Here is a 24,373-nt window from a genome sequence, read left to right on the forward strand (position 1 = left end):
GGCTGGAGTAGACTGAGAAAAGAGTTTAGCAGCAAAGACAGTTAAAGAGCAATGGCATACGTTTAAAAATATAGAGTACAGTGATGGAGGAAGGTTTTAGGAAGGAATAAGGCAACTACGGTTTACCAAGGAAGCTCAGGTTAGTACAAAAAAATGTGGCAAAGATCAATGATAAACCAGAGTTCTAGGAAAGCTTAAAAAAAAGACAACCAAACAAAAAATAACGAGGGAGAAAATAATTAATAAATAGGGAAAAAAACAAGGTAAACTCACAAGTAGTACCAAAATGGACACCTTAGGTTTCGAAACTGCCAATGTAACACCTTTATTTAAAGTGGGAAGGAGACAATCAAATAGATCAATCACAAAGAACAACAGCACGGAAACAGACCAGTTGGTCCAACTTGTCCATGTCAGATGTCCTAAATTAATCTAGTCCTATTTGCCAGCATTTGGCCCATATCCCTCTAAACCCTTCCTATTCTTCCACCCATCCAGATGCCTTTTAAATGTTGTAACTGTACCAGCCACCACCATTTTATATGCAGGTCATACAAACAACATGGAGTAGGATATAAACAGGTTAAACTAGTGAGCAAAGACATAATGTGGGGAAATTTGAAGTTATGCTTTTTGGAAGGAAGAATAGAGGAGCTAAATATTATTAAAAATCTGCAGAACCAGATTTTTGGGAGTCCTCATCCAAGAATCCACAAAGCTAGCAATCAAGTTCAGTAGGTAAGAGGGAGGGCAAATGGAATGTTGGCTTTTATTTCAAAGGGAATGGGCTTTAAAAATAAGGCAGTTTAGTTAAAACTGTACCAAGCACTGGTCAGGAGAAAGCTGGGATACTGCGAGCATTTTAGTCACTTTATCTAAGGAAAGATAAACTGGCATCAGAGACAATCCAGAGAAGGTTCACTCATCTGATACCAGGTATAGAATAACTGTGGGGAGAGGTTAAGTAGATTGGGCCTGTAGTCATTGGAATATACAAGAATAAAAGGCGACCAAAAACATACAAGATGCTTAGAGGACTTGGCAAGGTAGATGCAGCAAGGTTGTTTGAGAGAGACTAGGGCCAGACGACATAAATGTGCAACTCGTTCTGAGATTAAGACAAAGATGAGGAGGAATTTCCTCTCTCAGAAGATAGCGAGTCTGTGGAATTCTTTACAAAAAAAAGGGCTGTTGAGGCTAGGTCATAAAGCATATTCAGAGCTGAGGTAGACATGTTTTTTGATCAGTAAGGGAATCAAGGGTTATGAGGGAAGGGAAGGAAGTGGAATTGAGGACTATCAGATCAACTATGATCTCAAATGAATTGCAGTTACTGTAATCCAGTAACCTTAAGTCATTGAGCACATTCCAACTACATCGATTGTGGGAAATAATGACATATAATGTAAACAGTTAAACACTGACAACATGCTTCAAGAAAGCAGAAGTCATTCAAGAGATGACAGATCAGATGACAAAATGATCATGATAAAACAACTCTATACCAAGTCCAAATAGTCCAGTGCCCTGAAAATTAAATACATTTCACCTCTTTATAGCCATAATATCTCTCATATTAACATTCAGCTATGATATATGGGACCTTCTTTGCTTTTTCAACATAGCAACAAGCAAACAGCAGCATATCAAACTAGTAATGCATCAGAACCTAATTTTTAAAATAAAAGCTAAGCTGCTGTCAAGGAGAGGAAAAATAAAAGGCACATCACCATTCTTTTATCCACTTTTTGTCAAAAACATTAAACTTGACAAAAGATTCATAATCTTACCTTAGTTTGGGGCTTATCATCACCTTTTTGAACCTCAGATTTTTCATAATTTATTTCAGCCTTTACAGGCAGCTGAAACTTAGGCTTGGTCTTGGTCTCTTCCTCCTGCAGTTTCTGCCTGAATCCATCAGGTAATGAATCTTAAATAAAAAGATACATATTAAATCAATTAAATGAGAAATTATTCAGAGCACATTCTACATGAACATTGAGAGATTAAGAATTTATTCACAATTTCTCATATGCGTACGTCATGAATTTAACCAGTCCAAAGAAACTTCCAGAACACAAAATTCATCCTTCTTCAAAAGATCTTCTTTGGTCCCTAATATCCAGTTAAAGAGAGGCAGATTGCTCATCTGATGTCTTGACATAGCCGAAGGAACCTGGTCAGCAGAACAGTTGTACAGTACAAAATAGAAAGCATACTGAAAATATACGATGTTAAAAATCTGCTTAACCAACCAACTGTCACATAACCACCATTTCGTTCACTACAGTTTTTATTATTAACATACCCACTGTAATATAACACAATTTGAATGATGAACCTAAATTTTGGTTCTGCTACCATGAATATCCAGTTTTTCTTGTACCTTTCTCAATTTATTCATGAGCAAGTTGCTGGTTAAGCCAGTATTTGTCTCAAGGAAATTGCAGTCAACTTTCTTCTTTACTGCAGGTACACTACAGGGCAAGAGGAAGGGAGTTCCAGAATTTTGACTCAGGTGACAGAAAAGAAAGAGTGATAAAGTTTGAAGTTAGGATAATGGCAGCTTAGAAGGGAACTGGGAAACTGGTGGTATTGCTATGCATCTGATGTCCTTGGCCATCAAAAGGGGTGTTGGCCAAGGAGTTTGATGAAGATACTGATGAAGGAGACTTAATGAATTGTCACAGTGAATCTTGGATATGGGACACATCTACTCTGTGATAACAGTGTTAGATGCACGTTAACCAATCAATTTGCTTTGTCCTGGATGGTGTTGAGCTTCAAATGTTGATGCAGCTTGGCTCATCTCGGCAAGTGGAGAATATTTCATCACACTCCTGACTTATCAATGATAGACAGACTTTAGAGAACCAGGAGGCGCGTTATTGACTGCAGAATTACCTGCATTTGACGTTCTCTTGTGGCCAGTGTATTTATATGACTGGTCAATTAAGTTTCTGCATGCAGTGCAAAATTTTATTATATAATTACTGGGACCCTAACAATAATGAAACAATGCCGGAAAATACAATTATAATTGCAGTAATTAAATTACCCAAGATAAATACTCCAGCAAAGCCATTTTCTTTCCTAAACTTCCAGTTGCCAATGATACCTTTAAACAACCTTTTAGTCATTCATCATTCTTTGCCAGCTGTACGAGCACAGTTCCTATTCGATCTAAGCACTAAATCTTCCAACTTCTTTTTTTCCATAAAGGAAACACAGAAGCTTACAATTATTGGTTACATACATTTTGCAATATACCATTTTGAAATCATATAATCCCTACAGTGTGGAAGCTGGTCATTTGTCCCATCGAATCCACACCAATCCTCCAAAGAAAATCCCATCCAGACCCAGCCCCATACTCTATTCCTGTAACCCTGCATTTACTTAGGCTAATGCACCTCATCTGCACATCCCTGGACAATATGGTTAACTTATTACTTCCAATTCACCCAACTTGCACATCTTTGGACTGTGGAAGGAAACTGCAGCACCCAGTGAAAACCCATGCAGACAAGGGGAGAATGTGAAAAATTCACACAGACTGTCACCAGAGGGTGGAATCAAACCCAATATCTGGCACTATGAGGAAGCAGCATTCACTACTGAGCCACCGTGCTGGCCTGCGTGTTATGCTTAGTCAAGCAATATATTTTTCACAAGGGTGATATAAAACATTTGAGTGGATGGAATGGCACAGTGGCTCAGTGGTTAGCACTGCTGCTTCACAGTGCCATGGGATATGGGTTTGATTCCAGTGTAAGGCAATTGTGTCAAGTTTGCATGTTTTCGTTGTGTCTGCCTGGATTGCTCCAGTTTCCTCCCACAGTCCAAAGATGTGCAGGTTAAGTGGGTTGGTGATGCTAAATTGTCAGGCTGGTGCAGGCTAGGTGGATTAGCCATGGCAAATGGAGGATTACAGGGATAGGGTTGGGGGGTGGTGTCTAGGTGGGATGCTCATGGAGGGGCGGTGTGTACACGATCACTGAATGGCCTGCTTCCACGCTGTGGAGATTTGATCTTTTTTTGGCCATGGTTTTGTGCAACAGCAAAATGTAATGCTGAAAAGGTTGTGTGAAGGTCAAGGAAATGGATTTGCTTTTTCAAAAATATATTGGCAATTTTTATAAAGCAGTACTCATTGCAAGACTAATGACACACTGTTTTATCATGACAGCAGTGTTGCATTGAATTTTTTTTGTAACATAAAAGGAAATACAAATGCTTGAAATCCGAAATAAAAGAAAAAAATTCTGATAATGTTGAAGAGGGCAAACAGTATCTGTTGAGGAAAGAAAAAGTTAGCGTTTCAGATTGATGTCTTTTTGCAGAATTGCAGGAGGAAACATCAATTTCCCCACAAAGTGTAAATGGCAAAATGTATCCAAGTCCATTTCATGTTTGTCACAGATAAAACAATTGTACTGCTAAACACATTCATATTCAAACAACTTACCGTCCGGAAGATTTAAACACAACCAGTCCAAAGCAGAATGAAGATCTCCACCATAAATGACAGTGTTTTTCATGGCTTCTTCAATGTCCTCTGCACGAAATGAAAATCCTTGCAAAGCTATATATAGGTCCTGTATAGACATTCAGTTAATAAGACTATTTAAACATAAAAATTATTCCGTATGCTTTCAAACATCATGAAAAACTAAAACCGAATATAAAATTCAACGAAAAGTTAATAATATAGTGGGAATACTTAGAATGAACACATACCAGTATCAAAGATGACAGTTAAAAGGTTAAATATCTTGAATTATAGAAGTAAACATAATTCAAATCCCAAGAACACTTTACTGGCCCAAACAAACCACAAGTTATCCTCGTTTAACCACAATCAGACTATTAAGAATAATAAACATCCATTCTTGTAATAAACTCCTCTGCAATATTTACATGAATCACCTGCTTCCCACAATACCCACAGTCATATCTGCCACGTTCCACAAGCCCAACAGTCCATGTTCTATAAATACTCACCAAAGATGTAAGAAACAAACAAGCACTTATAACATAAGAATGAGGAGCAGGAGTAGGCCATCTGGCCATTTGAGCCCATTTTGCCATTCAATAGGATCATGGTTCATTTTTTGTGGACTCAGCTCCACTTACCTGCCCTCTCACAATAATCTTGAATTCCTTTACTGCTCAAAAAATTATCTTAGCTTTAAAAAATTCAATGAGGAAGCCTCAACTACTTCACTGGGCAGGGAAATCCACAGATTCACAACCCTCTGGGTGAAGTTTCTTCTCAATTCAGTTCTAAATCTGCCACCCCTAATTTTGAGGCTATGCCCTCTTGTCCTAATTGTATCCACCAGTGGAAACATCCCCTCAACTCTATCTTATCTATTTCCTTGATAGTTTTACATATTTCTCTCAGATCCCTTCCTCATTCTTCTCAATTCCAATGAATAAAGCCCCAATCAACTCAGTCTCTCCTCTTAAGCCAACACCTTTAACTTAGTAAACCTCCTTTGCACCCCCTCCAGTGTCAGTACATCCTTTCACAAGTAAGGTGAAGAAACTGCACATAGTACTCCAAGTATGGCCTCATTAGTACCTTATATAGCTGCAACATAACCTCCCTGCTTTTAAACTCAATCCCTTTAGTAATGAAGGACAAAATTCCATTTGTCATCTTAATTACTTGTTGCATCTGCAGACTAATCTTCTGAGATTCATGCACAAGGACACCCAAGTCCCTCTACACAGCAGCATACTGCAATTTCTTACCTTTCAAATAACAGTCCTTTTTACTATTATTTTCTTACCAAAATAGATGATTTCACATTTATTAACATTGCATTCCATTTCCCAGATCTTTGCCCATTCACTTAAACTATCCATGTCCCTTTGCAAAGTTTCACAGACTTCTTAACACTTAGCTTTCCCATTCATCTTAGTGTCATCCACAAACCTTGACACACGACTCATGGTCCCCAACTCCAAAACATCTTTGTAAATCCTGACTAACTACAGTCCCAACACTGATCCTGAGGCACACCCCCCAGGAGTCTCTGATTACCAACCAGAAAAGCACTCATTTATCCCCACTCTTTGCTTCATGTAGTTAACCAATTCTCTATACAAATGAATATATTGCCCATAAAGTCATGCATCTTTATCTTATGCAGCAGCCTTTTGTCGAATGCCTTTGGAAATCTAGGTACACCACATCTACTGGGTCCCCATTGTCCACCTTGCTCGTAAGGTCTTCAGAGAATTCCAGTAGATTAGCTAAGCACGACCTGCTTTTCATGAACCCATGCTGCATCTGCCCAACAGTACAGCTTCTATCTAGATGTCTTGCTATTTCTTCCTTGAGAATAGACTCAAGCATTTTCCCCGCTACCGAAGTTAAGCTAATCCGTTTTATAATTCCTCATGTTTTGTCTACTCACTTTTTAAAATTGTGGCATTACATTTGCTGTTTTCCAATTTACTGGAACAGAACAGGCCCAGAGAAAATTACTAGAAGTGCATTTGCTCTGTCCCCCACCATCTCTTTTAGTACCCTGGGATGCACTTCATCAGGGCCAGGAGACTTGTCTACCTTTAGTTCCATTAGCTTGCCCAAAACTACAACTTTTGTGATGATTATTTCCAGGTCCTCAGACATCTTTGTCTGTTGTGGTTCTGCTCGCCGAGCTGGAAGTTTTTGCTGCAAACGTTTCGTTCCCTGGCTAGGGAACTTCCAGCTCGGCGAGCAGAACCACAACAACGGATACCCGAGCTACAAATCTTCAATCAGATTTTAAATATCTTTGTCTCCTTGTCAATTACTGGCATGTTATTCGTGTCCTCCACTATGAAGACTGACATAAAATACCTGTTCAACGCCTCAGCCATTTCCTCATATCCCATTACTAAATCCCCTTTTCATCCTCTAAAGGACCAATATTTACCTCAGCCACTCTTTCTTTGTTTTATATATTGATAGAAACATTTGCAATGTCTTTATATTCTGTGCTAGTTTACTTTCAATCTATCTTACCTTTCTTCATAGCTTTTTTTGTGCCTTACGATTAAATTAATCCAAATTGTGATTTTGTGTCTTTCCATGGGAAATCTTCTACATTGTGAAAGTCTGTGTCAAGTTTAATTACAGCTTTCTTGTTTCAATTTAACAAACAATAATGGCATCGTTCTTGCAGTTGATGAATATTTCACAAGATTTCTTTCAAAAAAGTATATTACTGGAAATTTTGTGGAAAATAACACTGAACTTCAAGTGCAATGGTTTGTCCTTTTTTGTTACTAGAGTTTATATCGACTTATAATACTCACTCATATTCTTTCCCAACTGTTATTGACGTGGAATCAATATCCTGTCCAAATATTAGTACGCTTAATGTTCCACAAACAGAAGGAAAATTTCAGACAGCTATCACAAAGTTACATATCTATTTCTAATTTAATGACTTGCAGCTTTCTTGCACTGGGTGCAGAAAAAGGATTTCCCATTTATAGATTGTGTAGTCCCAACAGTTATTTATGTGTCTTAGTACATCTATAAACATTTCTGGATACAAAATAAGTTGTGTTGTTTGGACAAAACCATGGCTTTAGGAGGTGTATTTTATCTTGGTTTATTTTATGGAGAAAGGTTGAGACAGAAGTGACGAGCGATCTGCTCAAAGCCAATAATGTAAACATCTTGCGAGGCCTTTTTTTTAAAAACTGGAACAACTGAAGCAGCCTAAAAATGGGTGAGGTCAAACCCCCACAGAACCAGGATTTTAGTTTTAGCTTTCAGCAGTTGTTGGGGTCTTGAAGCTGGATATGGAAGCTATTATTTCTCTCTCTCTCAACTAAAAACTGGGGTACCTTTCAGCTGCTGAAATTGCATGTGAAACAGTCTATTCTACTGACTTTTCTTTTGCCAAGGGTGTGTTTATGGTACGTTACTATATTGGAACAGTTAATTAATAATAGTTAAGTATTTTGTTAAGCATTTCAATAGAGTTACAGTTAAGCCAATTCTTTTCTTTTTCTTCAGTCGCTATGTAAAACTAAAAAGGCGTTGTGCTTAAATTCGAGTAATTAACAAATTGAATTGCATCTGGAACACAACACCCTCCACCCACCTTTAAAATAAGAAAAAGTTAGGGTCTGGGCTATCTTATTTTGAGGGGAGGACTGGTCTGGTCCATAACATGTATTACCTGCAAGTGAAAACTAAGGATTCCCTGAAGTGCTTGAAACATTTGCAAATAATTGCTGAAATGGTATTACCTGCAGTTTTTTCGCTGTGAGCCTTCCAGAGATGGTTCCCAATTTGCCATGTTGGGTTTTGAATTGGTTAATCAGTCTTATTATCTTTTGTTCCAGTTCAGGTTTAATCACAACCTTTAAAATATAATTAATTTGTTATTTTTAGTACTTCTTAAGCGTGATAACAAATCAACAGATGGAAGGGTGTGTCTCAGGAACATATGTATTTCTTCCCCAGATTTGACATTGTCCATTTTGACATTAAAAGCATTTGTAATTGAAAGTGACTAGTACTTTGCTAAGATGATATGTTGCCATAGAAAGGCTATAAACTAAAGCTAATTAAATAACTAAATTGGTGTTCAATTAAATGAATAACTTCTACAGGATAAACTGAAAATTAATTTAGAAAAGAGAGCAATAAAAGTAAATAAGTCCAACTTTCCATAAAATCAATTATTTGGACAGTAAGAGTGAACTGAAGAAGCATTTCTGTTAACCGTAACCCCCTCCGCAATAAAGTGGCATCAGCCTAAGAGAAGCAGTTGATTGTTGAGTATCCGATGAGACTTAATATTCAAGTAACACATTTAATGATTTAATAGGAGGAAGATTGGAAAAGTGATAGCCACAGAGGATTTGAAACAAACAGAAATTGCTGGAAAAACTCAGCAGGTCTGGCAACATCTTGGGAGAGAAAGCAGAGTTGATGTGTTGGATCGAATGACCCTTCTTCAGATCTCACTATTAGGGATCCTCGCAGAAGGAGCAGTCACAGTATGATTGAATTTAAAATACAGACGGAGGGTAAGAAAGTAAAACCCAGTACCAGTGTCTTGTGCTGCAACAAAGGAGACTACAATAGAATGAAAAAGGGGCTGGCTAGGTAAACTGAGAGCAAAGACCATATGGGACAACTGAGGAAGAGTGGAGCACTTTCAAAGTGATTTTTCACAATTCTCAACAAAAATATATATATCAGTGAAAAGGAAGGACTGTGGCAAAGTGATTATCAACCATGAATATTTAAAGAAATAAAGAAAAGTATCAAATTGAAAGTTAGTGCATACAAAGTGCCAAAGATTAATGGAAAATGCCAGGATTGGGAAATCTTTAAAGGTCAACAGGAAGCCATGAAAAGAACTATTAAGAAAGGTAAGATAGATTATGAGAGCAAACTAGCTCACAATTTAAAAACAGAGCAAAACTTTCTACAAATAAATAAAACAAAAAAGATTGACTAAGGTAAACATTGATTCTTCAAAGAATGAGAAGGGAGAATTAATAATGGGAAATGAGGACAAGGACAAGGCATTGAACAGGTATTTTGTGTCGATCTTCACAGTGGAACACATAAATAACATGCCAATAATTGATGACAAGGAGGCTATGACAGCCGAGGACCTAGAAACAATCACTGTCTTTAAAGACGCAGTTTTTGGGCAAGCTAATGGGGGCTAAAGGTAGACAAGTCTGCTGGCCCTGACGGAATGCATCACAGGGTACTAAAAGAGATAGTGGGTGAAAATAACAAATGCACTTGTGGTAACTTTCCAAAATTTGTTGGACGCCTGAGCAGTTCCAGCAGAGTTAATAACACCAATTGTGACGCCACTGTTTAAAAAAAAGTTGACAAAAGGCAGGTAACAATGGCGGGAGTAACTATGACGTTTTGACATATTTTTGGTGCAGAGTTGGTGTCGTGCTTCCTTGTTGGCCCGCTGGTAAGCTCAGTAGCCCTGGCTGCTGAGTGATAAACTGACAGAGAAAAAGTGCAAGACGGCCGTGCTCAACGCAGACCTGATTCCTCTGTATTACTTTAAAAAAATCATGCATTTTCCATTTCCAATGGAGCAGTCTGGCTTGGAAGCGTCCCGGATAAACAACCTCCCACAGCCTCGTCCACAACTGCGAGCTGTGTTAAGTCATCAAGTCGTAAACGTGCCTCCTTAACAAAACCGGCAACAAAGTCCATCTCGATTCAAACCGAGACAGTGACCTTGAGATGATACCTCCTGCCTTGTGTGGAGCTGAGCCCCACCACCCCTCCCAAGGAGCCAGCTTGCCCAGTAATGGATGACATAGATAACATTGGAGAAGGAACCATGAGGGTGGCCCACCCTCCAGGCGGGATTAGCATAACTACCCAAACATTCTACACCGAATTATCAAAATTCGGTACAGGGCACAGACCATACGCTAAAGAGACCGAAACTAAGACTGGTGATATAACAACGGAGACAACTGCCTTCATGGAAGGAGTAGTGATCTAACCAGTATATGACTGGATATCTGTGCCAGAGGTAATTATCCACTACCCCGTTGACAGGCTTTTTGCAAGAATTGTGACACCCTCTTCCCCACTGTGAGCCTGTTTAAGACTGATATGACTAAGATGCACAAAATCAAGAATATCCAAACAAAATGTTCACGCTGCGACAAAGCAGGGAAGTATCTCCTGCCATTACCCAAAATGCAAAGAAACCCCCGCCCCAACAGGGAACTTTGCATGCAGCACGTGTGACCAACAGTTTACAACTCATTCGGGACTTGGTCAACACAAGAGGCACCAACACCCTGGTCTATGGTATGAAAAACACCTCAAAACTACACTCAAGGTCAAGGGCAAACCAGGGAGAAGTGATCGCATATGGTCAGAGGTGACGGTGGCACTCCTGAGAGAATGAGAAGTGAGATTTACAGGATGCAAATTTATTAATAAATCGATTGCCAGCATCCTTAAAACGAAAATACCCTAGCAAATCTCAGATAAATGCAGGACCCTTGCGAACACATCAACGGAGGTCCAAACTCCAAACAAGTCAACCATAACACTCACGAATCGGAGGGGGAGAACATCTGGGAAAATGCCGATGATCAAAACACACGCCAAAGAGCCAGCTGAAAAACACTGGCCTCAATCCTTAAGCATAGGGACGTAGATGACTAGTTAACACAAGCTGAGGAGCTCTTGAGCGCAAGGAATGACCTGGACACTCTTGCCCTAGGGGTAGGACTGATGGAAAGTATTATTGATGAACTAACGAACAGTAGGGAGAGACAGAAAAAGTGAAAGAAGCCTCAAAAAGACCAGGCTAAAAAATACAAAAAAAACTGGTAACAATACTGAGGCAAAGAAAAGATGGGCAGTGGGTAGAGTGCTGTTTAGAGCGACACAGGAGCTCTACAAAATCAAACGGCGCCAGCTAGCTGGCGAGATCATGGGGGCGCTGACCTCATCCACTTGTCTTTTCAAAAGAGGAACTGGAGGCATGTTTCTGAGAGAAACTGTCGATACCAAACCAGAAATCAAATATCAGTAAGTATACCCCATACACCAGGAATGTAGATGACCGATCCTTGGTGAAACCCATAGAGTTAGAAGAGATGGAGGCAGCCATCAAGGGGATAGACGAGCACAGTGCCACGGGACCAGACGACCTGAAACCGAGTGATATACGATCAATCCATGAGGAGGAGGAAACTTATCTACCCCGCCACTTCTCCCTATGGCTCAAATCAAGCAGAGTACCCAAATCACTGAAAAAGAGTCGGACGGTCTTGATTCCCAAGTGTGAGGATAAAGACCTCCTGAAAAACATTGACAACTGGCAGCTGATAACTATTGGTCCAGTTCTACTACAACTGTTCATGAAATTAATGGCAAAACACCTCAGTGAAACAGTCTAAATTAACAACAGGCAAAGGGGATTCTTAGCAGCCACTCCCGGATGCAATGAAAACATTGTCATCCTCGAAAACATCATTAAGGGAGCAAAGCATAACTGCAAGGACCTCGCAGTTGTCTTGTTGATCTGGTGAATGTGCTCTACTCGGTTGGGCAAAGCTACTACTGAAAACTTTACAAAGAGCACAACATCCCGAAGCCTCTGTAGGGCTGATCAAAGATCTCTACACTGGCAACAAAACCGTGGTGGAAGGGAACGGTAAATATACCATCCCAATAAACACAGAGGGGCGTAAAGCAATATTATTGAACATCGCTCTGATCCTCTGGTATGCTCCCTGGAGAAGGCCAACTCAAGGGTCGCCATGCCCCTGGGCGGCAGAAGAGTCATCTGTTTGACTTTGGCCTTCGCGGATGACAAATCCCTTCTGAGGGATTTCTCCACACCGAAACGAACCTGAAGCTGCTCCAGTCACACTGTGACCACACGGGTCTCAGTATTAACATCTTGAGGATGAAGGGCTTTCACTGTATGTTTAAGAGGAAGACCTTCTTATAGAACCACTTTGATAACTCGAAACCGCGAAACGAATCCACAGCCGATATACCCCCAGATGACATGAAGAAGTAACTGGGTGCCCGTGGGCAGATGTGTCAGAAGGAGAATGGGAGGAGAAGCTTAAGACCTGGGTTAAAAGAATAAAGGCAGCATCTCTCCGACCAAGGCAACGGCTGGAAATCCTTAACATGCATGTCATCCCCAGACTGTATTTCCATCTGATCCTATCGAAGCATCTCAGTGTAAACTTATATAACTGGACAAGATCATCCATAATGCCACAAAAGAATTCCTCCACCTTCCACCTCATACCACTGATGGAGTCCTGTATGCCAGCAATAGGAACGGCGGTCTTGGCAAACCAAAACTTGAGATGCAAATTCCATCCGCAATTGTCTGCAAATGCGAGGCACTTGAGACGTCCAGTGATGTGATAATTCAGGCCTCCTTTCAGTAAAAAAAAAGGACAATGCAACACAGACACTATTGCAGGACTGCGCGAAAGTCCCTAAAGAAATTGAAGGCTTCCTACCTAGCAGCCAAAATGGCCATCATGCCAGCACTCCAGGAGACAGACGTCAAGCGACAGAAACCACCTAACAGGTATGCAGGATAGAGAGAATGGGAATTTGGAAAGTGGCAAAAGCTGGAATGCCAAGGGGCAGGCATCCAGTATTTCAGAGATGACAAAATCTCTAACTCATGGCTGAAATCAGCAGTTCATCAGAAATCCTCCGTTTATAAACAGTTTGCTCTTGCGGTGTAATCTATACTCGACAAGAGCTACCCTATCAAGGGGAAAACCGAACAGAAACAAAATTTGCCGAAGCTGTGAAATGGGAGTCAGGACCATCTCACACATTTCAGGATGCTGCCCATTTATCAACAACGCTTGATAAAATGCCAAAATAAGATAGCTGAACAGCTGCAAAAGCACATCAGTAAGTACGGCTGGACATTGTACTTTGAGCCCAGGTTGTTTGCAAAAGATGGCTCACTATGGAAACCCAATCTCATATACAAGAAAGATCGAAGATCGCGGTAGTGGATGTCACGGTGTGGTACAAGAATTACAGCAAAGCTCTGGAAATGGCATGGCCTGAGAAATGAGAGAAATATAAACACCTTAACACCAAGATAACAGAATGACAGGGAGCTTGGAACCCAAGTACTTTGGCTTCATGATGAGCGCACGAGGCAAGTGGCTGGGCCTGAACAACAGCCTCATGAAATATCTCAGCATAGAAAGATTCGAAATTTTCGCCCAAAAGACATCAAGACTCACATTTTCACTGACACTCGAAGTATTACAACTCTTCAGTGATAAGTTGAGCAAACTACTGCTAACCGGCTCTGGCCAGAGACTAGGATAAAAAAAAGAAATCAAAATAAAAAACGGGGGCTTCGATCCACCTACACCACGATCAGTCAGACCCCAGACTGATACAGGATCACAATACCCGAGTCTCGTATACCACCTGTACCACCCTGGCACTTGGTCTGTGGTGAAGCTACAGAGCCCAAAACATCGACGGGTGACATAAAGACGTGAAAAAGGTACTGTTGCGAGTGTTTCAAAATAGGCGAAAGTGAGGACTGCAGATGCTGGAGATCAGAGTCTAGATTAGAGTGGTGCTAGAAAAGCACAGCAGGTCAGGCAGCATCCGAGGAGAAGGAAAATCAACGTTTCGGGCAAAAGCTCTTCATCAGGAATGAAACAGGATCATCCGAGCTGGAGAGATAAATAGGAGGTGATGGTGCTGGAGAGAAGGTAGCTAAGAGTGCAATAGATATATGGAGATGGAGATGAAGGTGATAGGTCGGAGAGGAGGGTGGAGTGGATAGGTGGGAAGGAAGGTTGGCAGGTAGGATAGGTCACAAGGATAGTGCTCAGCTGGCAGGTTGGAACTAGGGTAAGGTGGGAGGAAGGGAAATGAGGAAACTGGTGAAGTCCACATTGATGGCCTGGGGTTGAAGTGTTCTGAGGCGGAAGATGAGGTGTTCTTCCTTCAGGCGTTGGGTTGTGAGAGAGCAGCAGTGGAGGTGGCCCAGGACCTGCACGTCCTCAGCAGAGTGGGAAGGGGGAGTTGAAACATTCGGCCACATGGCAGTGGGGTTGATTAGGGAACCTCTCTGGGATGCCCGCACCCAAAGCGCTCTGCGAGAAGACGTCCAGTCTCCCCAATGTAAAGGAGACCGCATCGGGAGCAACAGATACAATAAATGACATTGGTGGATGTGCAGGTGAAACTTTGATAGATGTGGAAAGCTCCTTTGGGGCCTTGGATGGAGGTGAGGAGGGAGGTGTGGGCACCGGTTTTGCAATTCCTGCGATGGCAGGAGAAGATGTCAGGAGGGGAGGGCGTGGACCTGACCAGGTAGTCACAGAGGGAATGGTCTTTGCGGAAAGCGGAAGGGGTGGGGAGGGAAATATACCCCTGGTGGAGGAGTCCATTTGGAGGTGGTGGAAATATCAGCAGATGATGCGGTTTATGCGGAGGTTTGGAGGGTGGAAGATGAGGACCAGGTGGGTTCTGTCTTTGTTGCGTATGGAGAGGTGGGGTTTGAGGGCGGAGGTGCAGGACATGGATGAGACGTGTTGGAGGGCATCTTCAAGCATGTGGGAAGGAAAATTATGGTCTTTAAAGAAATGGCCATCTGGTGTGTTCTGTGGTGTAACCGGTCCTCCTGAGAGCAGATACGGCGGAGGCGGAGGAATTGGGAATACGGTATGGCATTTTTGCAGGAGGTAGGGAGGTGTCTGAGATGGTCCGGGTGAACATAAGGTAGGGGTGGAATGTGTTGGTGAAGTTGATGAACTGCTCAACCTCCTCACGAGTGCATGAGTTGACACCGATGCAGTCATCAATGTAACGGAGGAAGAGGTGGGGAGTGGTGCCAGTGTAACTCCGCAAGATGGATTATTCTACGAAGCCAACAAAGAGACAAGCATAGCTGGGGCCCATGGCTACCCCTTTCATCTGGAGAAAGTGGGAGGATTCAAAGAAGAAGAAGGAGATGCCCTCCAAAGCATCTCATCCACGTCCTGCACCTCCACCCACAAACCCCACCCCTCCAACAGCAACAAGGACAGAACCAACTGGTCCTCATCTTCCACCCCACCAATCTCCACGTAAGCTGGATCATCCACCGACATTTCCTCCATCTCCAAATGGACTCCACCATCAGGGATATATTTCCCTCCCAACCCCTTTCCGCAAAGACCGTTCTCTCTGTGACTACCTGGTCAGGTCCACACCCCCAACAACCCACCCTCCCCTTCTGGTACCTTCCCCTGCCACCACAAGAATTATAAAACCTGCGCCCACACCTCCCCCCTCACCACCCGACGCCTGGATAAAGAACGCCTCATTTTCCGCCTCTGAACACTTCAACCCCAGGCCATCAATGTGGCAAAGATCACAGATAACACTAAGCTGAGAGGTAGAGAAAAGTGTGCAGAGGACAAGCAAAGTCCGCAAAGGGATACAAACAGGTCAAGTGAATGGGCAAGGGACTGATAGATGGAGTACAATGTTGGTAAACATGAAGTCATCCATTCCGATAGGAATAACAGCAAAATGAACTATTATTTAAATGATGAAAAAGTGCAGCATGCTGCTGTGTAGAAGGACCTGGGTGTCCTTGTGCATGAATCACAAAAGGTTATTTGCAGCAGGTAATTAAGACAACAAATGGAATATTGTCCTTCGTTGCAAGAGGAATGGAGTATAAAAATATGGAGGTTATGTTGCAGCTCTATCGGGTGCTGGTGAGGCTACATCTAGAGTATTGCGAAAAGCAGGTAAGAAAAGCAAGAAAGAAGTATAGCGATACTGACTGAGGAAATTATTGTGGTGCTGGAAAAGATGTTTTTGATGGGTCAGGAACAGAATCTATTTGGTTACAGCTAAGAAAAAGAGGAAAGGTTACACTGTTGGATATAATATATAGACCGAGAACTGTACAATACCATTAACAAAGAGCAGAAAGTGATGAGTTTCAGAAACGTGTTCATATGAATTTTCTTGACTCTAAGCTTTCAGCCTATCGAGAAAAGAGAATTATTAGTGGAGCATGTTCTGAGGGACAAACACATCAATTATCATAACGCTATTGCCAAAAAGTTTGTGTTATCATAAGATTTACATTAGCTCTCTAAAAGACAAGGAACAAGCTAAAAACACTGAAGTGAAGGAGGGCAAATTTCAGTGGGACGAGAACGGAACTATCGTAAGTAAACTGAATTGCAAAATTATTAGGTAAAAGGTTGCCAGCCTAAACAGTTGATAAATCATGAGATATTGGAAGAGTATGAGGTAGGTCATGGTACAATAAGAGGTAGTGACCATAATTTTCTGGTGCTCCTTACACTCAAGGATTACGCCAGAAAATTGTAAATATTTATTCCAAAATGTAATCAAAAACAAATCTAGCAACTAACCAGTAATTTAACATTGGTCCTGGACTATCCTTTCCACAATTAGCAGTCATTTGGATAATTGTGGATTTTTAAGGAAAACCATCACATGTTTATGAAAGGTGAATCACATTTAACTTTTTGATGAAGACCCAATAGACAGGTGATGAGCATAAGAGCAGCTCACCAACTAGGAATTCTTGAGCAAGCAACTTGGCTCCAGTCTCCCTGCCAGTGCTTATCTACCACCAACAAGAAATATCCACAGTGAGTGTGATCATATACTCTCCACTTGCTGAGATGAGTCCAGCTCCTACAATGCTCAACAAGCTCAATACCATCCAGGACAAAACATCCAATTTGACTGGCACCCTATCCACTGTCTTCACCAATCACTCCCTCCACCACCAATGCACAGTAGCACAGGTGTGCACCATGTACACAATGCACTGCAGTAACTCACCAAAGCTCAAATGACAGCATTTTTTAAAGCCATTAAGACCAAGAGCAGCAGAGACCTGGGAATATCACCACCTCAGCAAGTTGCCTATCATCTTGAAGACTATACTTGTTTCCATGCTGTGTGACTCAATGACTCTGGGGCAATATGATGGTTCAGTGGTTAGCACTGCTGTCTCACAGCACCAGAGACCTAGGTTCGATTCCAGCCTTGGGCAAATGTCTGTGTGGAGCTTGCACATTCTCCCAGTGTCCCACAATCCAAAGATGTGCAGGTTAGGTGAATTGGCCATGCTAAATTGCCAATTGTGTTCAGGTATGTGTAGGTTAGACACATTAGTCAGGGATAAATGTAGAGTAATAGGGGAGGAGAATGGGTCTGGGTGGATTACTCTTCGGACGGTCGGTGTGGACTTGCTGAGCCGAAGGGCCTGTTTCCACTTTGTAGGGATTCTATGATTATAAGAAATTGGCCATCTATCATTAGTGCCAAGACAAAATCCTGGAACTTCATTCCCAACATCACTGTAGGTATCCCCGCACCCCAAGGAGAGTAATGGCTCAAGAAAGTAACTTGCCATCTTCTTCTGCAAGAAATTAGAAATGGATAATAAATGTTGTGGTTCTGTTCGTCGAGCTGGAAGTTTTTGTTGCAAACGATGTCGCCTAGAACCACAACAACGAGCACCCGAGCTACAAATCTTCGCACAAACCTTGGATAATAAATGGTCCAGCCAATACTGCCTATATTCTGTGAAAGATAGAATATTAATTCAAAAAGTTAAAAATATGCACATGATCACCTTAGGAATGGATCTATCCAAATTTCCAGCAGTATTCAATTCATTAGATGAGGTTGTGCCAAAGCTATATGTCTTTGGGCCTAAAAATAAAGAGAAGAAAAGTATTAGTTGAACTCTCAGAAAATATAGTCCAGTGGATTAGATTTCTATTACAACAGTGGTTCCAAAGATAAAATATACCACTATAACACATTTCCTGTCACACGCTATATAAAAAAACTAAAAGTGAAGGAATTCTCCAATAACTTAAAATAATGGCCTCGATGCTTGCAGCTCTGCAAGTGATGATGAATTAACTAATTCAATGTTAAGTAAAGCTTTTAAGCCTTGAAGACACATAAATGAACATTTTAGCAGTAATGAGTAACAGCAAAAAACGCTGCCATTCTCATCTTCGCCTTTTACAAATTAGCCTCCGCACACAAAACATTCCATACACCATTTCACCCATTACATATCTAAAGTTTACTCACCTGGTGATTTGAGGAAAAAACATACTTGCAGACGTCAAAAAAAATGAAAAAGCGACTCAAAAAATAAAACTGATGTTAATACAAAACTGTATTTCTGATGCAAAATGCACACTGCACATTTTATAAGTGGTACGCTTCATGTGGGCCCACATCATTATCCCTCATGGTTCTCCATGTAATAATGTGACAAATTGTATAACTCTTTTACTTTATCATACTATTCCTCCAGTATAACATCTTGTTGTGCAATAAAAAACAAAATTCAAGAGAAACTTTCTTTCAATGTGTACTGGAGGGATATGGGCTGGATGCTGGCAGGTGGAACTAGTTTGGGTTGGGATATCTGGTCGTCATGAAAGAGTTGGACCGAAGGATCTGTTTCCATGCTGTACATCTCTATGACTATGACTGTACATATCAAAATTTTGGATGATTAAAATGTATCCTATTAACACCCATTATAAATCACGTTAGTCATTTACAAAGTTGTGTGGGAATGTAACCCTTGCAACATGCGATATTATGCAGTATAAAGTTCCAGTCCTTGTCAACTGTACAATCTCAAAATTTACAAAGCGTCAGAGGCTTTGTTGGTTTAACATATTAAAAAAGAGAGTTTTCAAGATATGCGTCATCGTACGGTGCCAATATAAAAATGTTAAGATTATGAACTTTGTACATGGACTTCATAACGCAAGCTGACAGCCAAGTTAAGTGACCAAAATTGAGTGCAATCTCAATTTAAGGTTATCTTACCCAGTTACATTCTGAATTTGCTCAAGTTGTCCAAAACAGTGTCTTGTGAGCGGCATTACTTACTAATGAATTCCCCATTATCAGCAGCCTCAGTGTTATCACTGACCAGCTATATACATAAGTGTGGCAGTAACAGCAAGTCTGATCCCAACAGCATTGGAGCGAGCAACTACCTCCTAATTTACCAAAGACAGTCCCATTATCAGCGAAGGCTCTGGTAAAGATTGTGATGGAAAACTTTTCACAGGCCTTGATGGGTGCACTTTGAACAACCGTCAAGCTGCTCCATTTTTGAGATATTTCAATGTTGGAACTGATTTCCTTGAATTCTAAGAGCAGTAATAAATGTTCTATAAGCCATTACATTGTTGTGAAACTTGAGCGAGAACAGATCAAAACGACACTTCAATAAGATTAAAGGTAGTGACCCCAAGGAAAGTGATTCAAATGGAGAAAGAGACCTTACACTGCTGTCTGACCCAGCAATGAATCTACACAGCTGTTGCCTTTGCTGTTTAGTTTCAAGTGTCTCTGGACATTGGAGTTCATTCTTAGAAAAATAAATAAACAGCGATATTCACAGCCAACCCCGGAAAAAAACCTGTGTGAGGGAGTTCACAGCAGGGAAGCAATTAAGTGGCTAGTTTTAAAGTGAAACATTATTTATTTTTCTAAATCTACAATACTGATTAGAGTGGGTTCTTTTTTGATTATATATTATTGAGATTTGGTCTCTTGATTAAACCTTAAAAAAAAATAGGTACCAAGACAGCCTGTAGCAGTGTTTTTAGAGCAGTAAGACTGTGCTACTTTCGTGGTCTGCAGATTGTGAAGAAGCAAAGATGGACTAGGAGAAAGTGAGGACTGCAGATGCTGGAGACCAGAGTTGAAAAATGCGGTGCTAGAAAAACACAGCAGGCCAGGCAGCATCCAAGGAGCAGGAGAATCGACATTTCGGGCATAAGCCGGATTCCTGAAGAAGGGCTTATGCCCGAAACGTCGATTCTCCTGCTCCAAGGAGCAAAGATGACCTTTAATAGAGTGATGTGCTCTTCTTGTTGGATGTGAGAGATTAGGAAGAGCTTCCATATTATTGATAATTATGTTGGCAGGAAGTTTCCAGGACATCCTACTGGATCACTTGGATCGGTTAGAGTGGCAGTTAGAGGAGGTTACAGGAGAGAGGGGGTGTGATAAATGGTAGTTGCAGGGAGGGAGATACCGTCAGGTAAATGACCTTCAGAAAAGGTAGCCGTGGCTATCCCCATCACAAACAAGTATGCTGCTTGGGAAAATGTAGGGGTGAGGGACTCTCAGGGCAAAGTGGTACTGACAACCAGGTTTCTGGTACTGAGACTGGCTCGAATGTAACAAGGGTTATGTCAGGTTCCAAGTGATCCATTGTGATGTGGGACTCTCTAATCAGAGGCACAGACAAACATTTCTCCAGCTGACAGCAAGACATCAGAACGGTGCATTGCCTCCCTGAAGCCAGGATCAAGGATACCTTGGAGAGGGTGCAGAATATTCTGAAAAGGGAAGAGGGAGCAGCAGGAGTTGTTGTACACATTAGAACTAATGACATAGAAAAAGAAAAAGATGAGATTCCGAGGAATATAGGAAGTTCGGCAGGAATTTTAAAAGTAGGTCCCTCAAGGGTAGTAATATCTAGATTACTCCTGATGCCACCAGCTACTGACAGTAGACATAGGAGGATAGAACAGATGAGTGGGTGGCTGAGGAGATGGTGCATAAGAGAAGGATTCACATTTTTGGATCATTGAAATCTCTTCTAGAGTAGAAGTGACCAGGATAAGAAGGATGGATTGCACCTGAATTCAAAGGGGATGAATATATTGGTGGGGAGATTTGCTCAAGCTGTTTGGGAGGATTTAAACTAGCGGGGATATGCGTGCGATTGTCTGGCCGTTTATAGCGAGGAAACAGATCAGCCTGAAACTGGTACAGTTGATAAAAGGTGCAAGTCAAACAGGCAGAACAGGCATGAACAAAACAGAGAACAAGGTAGGACTGATAAACTAAACTGCATTTATTTTAATAAAAGAGGCCTAACAGGAAATGCAGATGAACTCAGGATATGGTTTGGGAACATAGGACTGGGATGTCCAGGACTGCCATGGTGTTAAGGGTTGCATAGAGAGGAATTTGTTCAGTGTGTACATAAAATTTTCTTATACAATATGGCGATGTACCTACTAGAGAAGGTGCAAAACTTGACTTACTCTGGAACATTAGGCAGGGCAGGTAAACGGGGTGTAAGTGGGGGAGCATTTTGGGGCCAGTGACCATAACACACTATTAGTTTTTTTTTAAAAAAGTGATAAAAAAGGATAGAATGGATCCAATAGTTAAACTTCTAAATTGGAGGAAGGCTACTTTTGACTGTATTAGGCAAGAACTTTCAAACGTTGATTAGGGATGGATGCTCACAGGTGAAGGGACAGCTGGAAAATGGGAGCCTTCAAAAATGAGAAAATGGTAGAGTAGAGATGGTATGTTTCTGTAAAGGTGATGGGCAAGGCTGGTTGGCGTAGGGAATGTTGGATTTCTAGAGGAAATAAGTTTTTGGTCAAGAAGAAGAAGGATGGTCTATGTCAGGTATGGACAACAGAAATCGAGTGGATCCTAAGAAAACAGTTGGTTCAGCTATAACACAAGTTTCTTGAATGTGAATTGGCTTTAACACAATTGAAGAATTTAGAGACTGTTATTTTCAGCTCACAAACTTTGCTCATCTGTATTGGCTATAATGTTTTCTGGTCCCATTACTTTAAATGGCTATTAAATGGTGATTTGCTTGTCATGCGAAATGGCACGAGAATGGAAATATTGCATTATATCAGAACCAGCTGTGTAAACGCCAGAGTATACTTAAGAGGGAAATCAGGAGGGGCAAAAAAAGGACATGAGATATCTTTGGCAAATAGGGTTAAGGGGAATCCAAAGAGATTATACAAATACATTGAGGACAAAAGAGTAACGAAGGAGAGAATAGGGCTCCTTATAGATCAGCAAGGCTGACGGTGTGTGGAATCACAGGAGATGAGGCAAGATACTAAACAAGTAATTTTGCATTAGCGTTTACTGTGGAGAAGGATATGGAAGATAGAGAACATGGAAAAATAAATAGCGACATCTTGAAAAATGTCCATTTTACAGAAGACAAGATGCTGAATGTCTTAAAACGCGTCAGCGTGCATAAATCCTAGGAACCTGATCAAGTGTACCCGTGACCTCTGTGAGAAGCAAGGGAAGGAATTGCTGGGCCCTTTGCTGAGATATTTGTGTCATCGATAGCAACAGGGGCTGGAAGACTGTAAAATGGTTAATGTTGTACCACTGTTTAAGAAAGGTGGATAAAAAATAAGCCAGGGAACTACAGGGTGAGCCTGACATCAGTGGTAGGCAAATTGCTGGAGAGCAGGATTTACGTGTATTTGGAAAGGCTAAGAGTGATTAGGACAGTGTTTGTGTGCGGGAAATCATGTCTCACTAACTTGACTGAGCTTTTTGAAGTAGTAAGGAAGAGGATTGATGGGGGCAGAACAGTGGACTTCAGTAAGGATATAGACAAGGTTCTTCATGGTAGACTGGTTGGCAAGGTTAGATCACAGAATAGAGGGAAAATGAGCTATTTGGATGCAGAACTGATTCTAAGGTGGTGGAGGGTTGCTTTTCAAAACTGGAGGCCAGTCACCAGTGATGTGCCACAAGGATCAGTGCTTGGTCCACTGCTTTTCATCAATTATGTAAATGATTTGGATGTGAACATAGGAGGTATAGTTAGTAAGTTTGCAGATGACATCAAAATTGGAGGTGGAATGGACAACAAAGAAGATTCCTCAGAGTACAAAGGGATCTTGATCAGATGATCATAGAGGCATACAGCTTTATTCTATCTGGTCTATGCCGACCAGATATCCTAAATAAATCTAGTCCCATTTGCAAGCATTTGGCCCATATCCGTCTAAACCCTTCCTATTCCATATCCCCAACAAGATGCCTTTTAAATATTGTAACTGTACCAGCCTCCATCACTTCCTCTGACAGCTCATTCCATACATGCACGGCCCTCTGCGTGAAAAAATTGCCTCTTGGGTCTGTTTTAAATCTTTCCCTTCTCACCTTAAACCTATGCCCTCTAGTTCTGGACTTACCCACCCCAGGGAAAAGACCTTGTCTACTTACCCTACCCATGCCTCTTATAACTTCATAAACTTTTGCAAAGGTCATCCCTCTGCACCCAGGGAAAATAACGCCAGTCTACTCAGTCTGTCCCAACAGCTAAAACTCTCCAACCTTGGCAACATGCTTGTAAGTCTTTTCTGAACCCTTTCAAGTTTCACACCAGCCTTCCTTTAGCAGAGAGAGCAGAATTGCATGCATTATTCCAAAAGTGGTCCAACCAATGTCCTGTACTACCGCAACATGACCTCCCAACTTCTATACTCAATACTCTGATCAATAAAGGCAAGGATATTAAAAACCTTCTTCACTATCCTGTCTACTAGTGACTCCACTTTCAAGGTCTCTTTGCTCAACAACACTCCCCAGGACCTTACCATTAAGTGTATAATGAGGAGAGTCAGGAGGGGACACGAAAAAGACTTGGCAAGGAGGATTAGGGAGAATCCAAAGGCGTTTTACTCATGCGTGAAGAATAAGAGAATGATCAGGGAGACGGTAGGGCTGAACAGGGATAGCGGAGGGAACCTGTGCATGGAGTCTGAGCAGATAGGGGAAGCCCTAAATAGGTTTTGTGATTCGGCTTTCACGAAGGAAAAGGACCTTGTTGTGAATGAAAACTTTGAGGAGCTGGGATACAGGCTTGACTAGATCAAGATCAATAAAGTTGATGTGCTGGAAATTTTGGAAAACATTAAGATTGATAAGTCCCTAGGGCCAGACCAGATTTATCCTAGGCTGCTGAGGGAAGCAAGAAGGAGGTAGCTA

At 41.4% G+C, this 24,373-nt stretch overlaps 1 protein-coding gene across 1 annotated transcript in view; it reads right to left on the reverse strand.

The window, feature by feature from the left end:
• Positions 1–24,373, reverse strand: part of dhx29 (DEAH (Asp-Glu-Ala-His) box polypeptide 29) — a 125,110-nt gene that overhangs the window by 92,220 nt on the left and 8,517 nt on the right. The window contains exons 2-5 of the mRNA XM_060822932.1: positions 18,171–18,250; positions 8,263–8,376; positions 4,469–4,598; positions 1,791–1,930 (exon numbers count right to left, since the gene is read on the reverse strand). Coding sequence (XP_060678915.1) covers positions 1,791–1,930; positions 4,469–4,598; positions 8,263–8,376; positions 18,171–18,250 — 464 coding nt within the window. The remainder of the gene's footprint in view (positions 1–1,790; positions 1,931–4,468; positions 4,599–8,262; positions 8,377–18,170; positions 18,251–24,373) is intronic.

Source organism: Hemiscyllium ocellatum, chromosome 1 (genome assembly GCF_020745735.1).
Source record: "Hemiscyllium ocellatum isolate sHemOce1 chromosome 1, sHemOce1.pat.X.cur, whole genome shotgun sequence".
NCBI classification, from domain to species: Eukaryota; Metazoa; Chordata; class Chondrichthyes; order Orectolobiformes; family Hemiscylliidae; genus Hemiscyllium; species Hemiscyllium ocellatum.